Genomic DNA, 6,246 nt, shown 5'->3' on the forward strand with positions numbered 1-6,246 from the left:
ACCACAGACTAGCAGGCCCCCCATCATGAAGGCTGACCACAGACTAGCAGACCTCCCCCATGAAGGGCGACCACAGACTAGCAGGGCCCCCATCATGAAGGGTGACCACAGACTAGACCCCACTATGAAGACTGACCGCAGACTAAAATATCCCACTGTGAAGGTTGACCACAGACTAGCAGACCTCCCCACTATGAAGATTGCTGAACGCACATACTGGAAAACAAACTGGGTCTGAGCCTGCCCGGAAGCCAACATACCAAGTCCATGACCCAGCCTTGTAAGTCACCTGGCACCCTTGGGTGTCTTTGGGGCTAGTTGCTGGTGCCCAGCATCCACCCAACAGGTCCCACAGAGCACAGTTGTGGCATCCACATTTAGTCCCAATACACCTGACAGGGTCCCCTATGAGACCATAGTTTTCTGAGATGACCAGACCTCACCAAGCCTCAGTTTCCCCTCCTCTGAATAGGACCCACGGAGCACAAAGGAGATGAAGGAGACTTCTCTGTAAAGCACTTAGCACCCTGCCTGATCCACAGCAAGTCGGAAACCATGGCGACAGCAGCAGGCGACAGCTCTTACCTGTGGCTACCTGGGTGGTCCCTCTCTGCAGGAGGAGTTTCCCACACTCCTCCCCCACTTGACTGTTGTTCTTCAGGAGTCTGGGGAGACAAAAGTGGTGATGGCCTGGGTGACGGATGAGGGGCAGGGTCAGCTGAGGAGAGGAGGGCAGGGAAGAGGGAGCCCACCCTAGAGTGGGGGTGCACGTGTGTGGATGTAGACATTCATAGCAGCCCTGTGTGAGCGTGTGCACACACAGTGGTGTGACAAGAACAAGTGGGTCTAAGAGAAATACCAGGAAGCAAAAGGCTTAGGTGGGAAGCAAGGCATCTCATCGTAGGGGTCGGTTTCTGTGCAAAAGGTGTGTGTTTGTACTTTGTCTTTCCAGATAAAAACCCTTTGTCACTGAGACCATTGTAGATTCGCAGCACCCCGACAGGACTGACTAGAACCGCCTCATAGGGTTACCAAGGGTGCCATCTTTATGGAAGCCAGTTGGCCTCAACTTTCTCCCGTGTAGGGGCTGGTGGGTTAGAACAGGCAATCTTTCAGTTAGCGGCTGAGAGTGTAGCTACCACAAAAGCAAGGCTCCTTACTAACGTCTTTAGACACAACTATCTATGGGACCCTGACCAGCTACAGGCACACTGATAGGTGCTGGAGGGACACGTGATCTAGTCGGCAATGGGAGGGAAAAGACGAGACAAAGGGCTGTTATTGGATCATGTAGTTCCTACAAGGCAGGTGACTAGAAGCCCAAAGCACAGGCAGTTCACTTGGGCAATATAGGGCAGGCTTCCCAGAGGAGATGCCAACCAGCTGAGGCCGGATGGAGGGGTGGGGAAGTTAGCAGGTGTCGGGTCCAAGTAGAAGGGGCCCATAGGCTGGAGTCCCAGAGGTGTCTGAGGGGGGAGATGCCAGAGTGGATAAGGTCGGCCGAATTCAAGGTGAAGGCAGTGGCTACAGAGGGTGGGCACAAAGTGTGACCAGGTGTCTGAGGAGAGCAGGGAGCCTGACACTCAGGTCAAAGGGCAGGAAGAAAGGAGGTTCCTCCCAGGGCCTCCCCCCACCAGTGGCACCTACCCCTGCAGCATCTCCTCGGGGCTGACCACATTGGAGGGCTTATTGGAGGCTTCCAGCTGCAGGATGTGCTCCATGGCTCTCCGTCTGTACGTCAGCACGTTCTCTACTTCCTGAGGGGCACGGCTCGCTGAGTGAGGACCAAGGGCCCCCAGCATCCCCTCGGCTTTGAGGACTCATTCTGACCCAGGGAGGGAGGGGTCTGTCATAGAATGAGTCCTCCCCAAATCCGTTTCTTGGAGTCACAGCCAGCCCTGCCCTAACCCTTGGTTGGATGATGGCAGGGGAAGAAATCTCTGTCAAAATGGCCAAGTGCTGTGCTGGGACGACCACAAGGGGGGTCGTCTCCACAGGGCAGGAACCACTAAGGGTCAGTAGTTTCACTTGGTTTGACGAAGGCCCAGTGAACTGGGGGCAGGCTGTATAACAGCAACAGTGCTCCGGATCCCCAACATTGGGTGGGAGGCTGAGGTGGTGGGGGTGCAGTTCTGGGTCTTCCAGCCCTGCACACTGAGAGAACAGCCACACTGCCCACCGGTCAGCTACTCAGGGCAGCGATAGACATGGGCACTCCTCTACATCCTCCCTAAGAATAGGGATGAGGTGGGGGCCAAATGTTCCCCCCACCCTACCTGAGGAAGACCCTGTATAAAGAGGGGCCTCCTTGAGCAGGGACTGTGCCCAGGGTGAAAACAAGACAGACCCTGTTCTGCCCTCATGGAGTTTGTGGTCAGACAAGAAAATCAAAACTGAAGAGGTGAGATACGTCACAGCAAGACGCTGAGCTCTCGGAACAGAATGGCAGTGTGTGAGTGGGCCGGGGGCCTTCCAGGTCATCTCGGCCAACCACCTCACTTTATAAGTGGACAAGAAGTGACTTGCCCAAAATCACACAACAAATAAATGACAGGGTCAGACCTCAGATGCTGGGATTGGCCTGGTGGTTGTTAGTGGATGACGGAGGGCTTTTCTTATGTTTTCAACTGAGCGTCCATGCCTGTGTGTGTTCGCCAGGCTCTGCGTCCGGTGTTTCCTCAGCCATCTGCCTCTACTCTCTCCCAGTCTGCCCCAGGCCAGGACCACAAGACCCCATCTTTGGTCCTCCTCATTGTCACCAGGGTTGAGAAGCACACTTCATGATCCACCTGGCATTCTGACGCTTCCAAACTGGGGTTTCCATGGGCAACAAAGGTCCCTGACCACTCCTAGGGGCATGTGCACCATAATGCTATCCTCTTTGGGGGGGGGGGGGCTTGACACTCCTTGGCCACCCTCTGCCACCACCTCCTCCTCCCTGGGATCCACTGAAGGAAGGAGGATGAGGGCAGGACCCGGGCCCTGGGTCATCAGGAATGCCAGCGTGAGAGCCCTTTCTTACACTTGACTCCAGGACCAACGGCACGGAATCTAGCAGGAGGAGCTTGTCCACCATCTCGGGGAAGACACAGGAAAACTGTGGAGCAATGCCAACAGGGAGTGTGAAGAGGGAGGATGCTGACCAACAGGCCAGGACAAGACTCTTCCATGCACCCCTCCTTCCCAAGCTGAGCTCCAAGGCTCTCTGTGACAGAGCAGAGAATGTCTGATGGTTTCAACCAACTTCCCCTCAATAAAACCAAAACCCAACCAAACCAGTTGCTGTTGAGTTGATTCTGGCTCAAGACGACCCCATGGGTGCAGAGCAAAACTGCAAAGCTGTAGCCTTCAGAAAGAGATCATGAGGACTTTCTTCCCAGAAGCCTTTGGGAGGCTCCTCAAGGGCTTAACCATTTGTACAAATAATTAAGGGACTCTACATCCACAATCGTAACCATTATTGCTGTTTACAGAGCCAAGTGGAAGTTGGTAATCAAACACAGACCCACTGCTGGAAGTGAAGAGGACTTGGAGCACTTTCTGAAGGAGATTAAAGACTACAGCCTTCAGTATGGATTACCCCTCAGCAGAAAGAAAACAAATCCTTGCACGTACCCATGAGCAACATCATGAATAAATGGAGAACAAATGGATGTTGTCCAGTTATTTCATTTCACTTGGATCCACAATCAACACTCTTGGAAGTGTTGCTAAATGCTGTCGAGTTGGTTCTAACTGGTGAGCTTGAACCACCAACTTTACGGTTCAAACTGACCTTGCAGTCCAGCACACTAACCCACAGCGCTACACCAGGACGCTTGGAAGTAGCAGTAGAAAAATCCAATGATGATTTGGAATGATCATTCTAATTTGCTGCATAAGACCTCTTTACAGTGTTCACAAGCAAAGACATCAGTTTGAGGACTAAGGTGCACCTTACCCAAGGTATTTTCAAGCACCTCATATGCATGTGAAAGCTGGCCAATGAATAAGAAAGACGGAAGAAGAATTGATGCCTTTAAATTATGATGTTGAGAAGAATACTGAATATACCATAGTGTACTGGTGGTGCTGTGGGTTAGGCATAAGGCTGCTAGCCACAAGGTTGGTGGTTTAAACCCACCAGTGACTCCATGGAAGAATTTACAGTCTTAGAAGAAACCCTGTGTAGGGGTCATACGAGTCCAAATCGATGGCAGTGGGTTTTTGTCAGAATAAACAAAACTGTCTTGGAAGAAACACAGCCTCAGAAGCTAGGAGACTTTGTCTCATACACTTTGGACATGTTGTCAGGAGAAACCAGTCCCTGGAGAAGGATGTCATGCTTGGTAAAGAGGAGGGTCAGCGAAAAAGAGGGAGCATTTCAATAAGATGGACTGAGACAGGGGCAGTAACAGGGCTCAAACACAACTGTGAGGATGGCGCAGGACTGGGCAGTGTTTCGTTCTGTTGTCCAACTCTGAGTTAGAACTGACTCGATGGCATCTAACAACACTGAAGCTTCCCTCCAAGTGTCTCCGCCTTCCTCTCCACTCTCCCGGCCCCACCTGGAGGAGCCCACAGGGGTGGCCCCCCACCCCCACCTTTTGCACCCCAAAGCCTCTACTCACCATCCCGCCCACAGCGCCACCTGTAGGACAAACGAGCAATTGGCTGAAAGGTCCACACTCCCCGTCCCCAGATCTCAAGGGGATTGAGAGTCTTCCCCAAACTAGGGGTCACCCTCTCTGCCACCAGAGAAGTGGGAGTTTTGTGTTCCAATCAGACTCAGGGTCCTCTCCCCTGAGACCGTCATCAAACCTGACCACTTAAAACATCACATTTCCTTTACTGGGTGAGGAGATAGACAAGGACCAAGTCTAGCAGCATGCCCAAAGGTCAGTGTGTAGCTGACCCTCATCTCTCCTCACTTTGTTGTTGTTGTTGAGTGCTGTTAACCCTGTAGAGCAGCAGGTAGGTTTAAGCCACCAACCTTGTAGTTAACAGTCCAGTGCTTATCCTACAGTGCCAAATGCAGGTGCAAAGTCAAGCCCTCCCTTGGCCCAATCGCCTCAGGTCCTGGAGACTAAAAAGTCACAGTACTCACCAAAACTGTGGCCCATGAGGGAAAAGCGATTCCATTTCAAGGCTGAAACACAGGGAACCAAGGTCAGGAAGGGTCTGGCCTCCCCTCCACCCCCACACTCCCTCTCTTTCCTGCAGAATTTCCTTCCCAGCCTCTGGGTCAACCCCCAGGAGACTGGCTAAGAGAACCCGGCTCCACTGCCTGGGGACAGCTGAATTCTACCTTCCCAAAGAATTACTGACAAAACTGGACGTGCCCACCTCAGCCCAACCCTACTTTCTCAGTGCTAGGTCCTGTTCCACTGGTAAGAGGGGGTGCCCCCAGAGCCTCCCTCCACACACCCATTGACGCTCACCGGCTGCAACTCTCCGGATCTCATTCACAAAGTCTTGGTGGTAATACGGAAGACCTGGGCTGTAATGAGATGAAAGCCCATGGCCCCCGAAATCCATGGCAACATAGTAGAAGTCTGAAACAGAGCGATAGGGGCAGGTGGAGATGTACCCACCATCTCCCACCCCTGCCTACCACCTCACAACCTCCAGCCCTACCTTGAGGGAGAAGGGGGATGAGTCTATCAAAGGAATTGGCATTGTCCAGCCAGCCGTGCAGGCAGAGAACGGGGGCGCCTTTCAGGGAGCCCCAGGCTTTGGCAGCGATGTGGCCCCAAGGCACAGCCAGCTTCAGCTCTGATAGCAGACCTGAAAGAAAGGCCAAGTCATTCATTCTTCACTCATTCCTGCCTGGGATACCGCAGGATTAGAGAAACCAGTCCAGCGGGGTGAGGGGACGCTTGGGTGGGCTTTACAGGATGCACCAAATGGGCTGTGGGGTGGGCTAGGGCTGGCTGGGTGACTTAACCAAGTTTCTAAGTCGCCTGAGCCTCAGGTTCCTTTTCTGGAAAACGAGTAACAGTCGCTAGCACTTTCTAAGCCTTCATCCACAAAGTGCTCGAACCTCCCACACCCGCCGGAGGGTTCAAGTTCATCTTGCCCTTATTTTACAGACAGGAAATTGAGGCACGAGAAGTGGACGCCCAAGGTCACACGGGAAAACCCGGTGGCTGGATGGCCCTAAGTCCCCTAACACCATATTACCAGGCCCAGCGCTGATCTCTTCCTTCGGCTGCCCCCTCCCCACGGACACCCACAAGGGGTCGGCGACTCTGACTCTGGGGGCTC

General features: G+C 53.2%; 1 protein-coding gene across 1 annotated transcript in view; it reads right to left on the reverse strand.

Annotated features, from left to right (window-relative positions):
• SERHL2 (serine hydrolase-like 2) overlaps positions 1-5,791 on the reverse strand; it is a 25,917-nt gene extending 20,126 nt beyond the window's left edge. The window contains exons 1-7 of the mRNA XM_006866910.1: positions 5,617-5,791; positions 5,421-5,534; positions 5,087-5,128; positions 4,611-4,630; positions 3,023-3,097; positions 1,648-1,757; positions 586-665 (exon numbers count right to left, since the gene is read on the reverse strand). Coding sequence (XP_006866972.1) covers positions 586-665; positions 1,648-1,757; positions 3,023-3,097; positions 4,611-4,630; positions 5,087-5,128; positions 5,421-5,534; positions 5,617-5,791 — 616 coding nt within the window. The remainder of the gene's footprint in view (positions 1-585; positions 666-1,647; positions 1,758-3,022; positions 3,098-4,610; positions 4,631-5,086; positions 5,129-5,420; positions 5,535-5,616) is intronic.
• Positions 5,792-6,246: the final 455 nt, after the last annotated feature.

Source organism: Chrysochloris asiatica, unplaced genomic scaffold (assembly GCF_000296735.1).
Source record: "Chrysochloris asiatica unplaced genomic scaffold, ChrAsi1.0 scaffold00097, whole genome shotgun sequence".
Classification (NCBI taxonomy): domain Eukaryota; kingdom Metazoa; phylum Chordata; class Mammalia; order Afrosoricida; family Chrysochloridae; genus Chrysochloris; species Chrysochloris asiatica.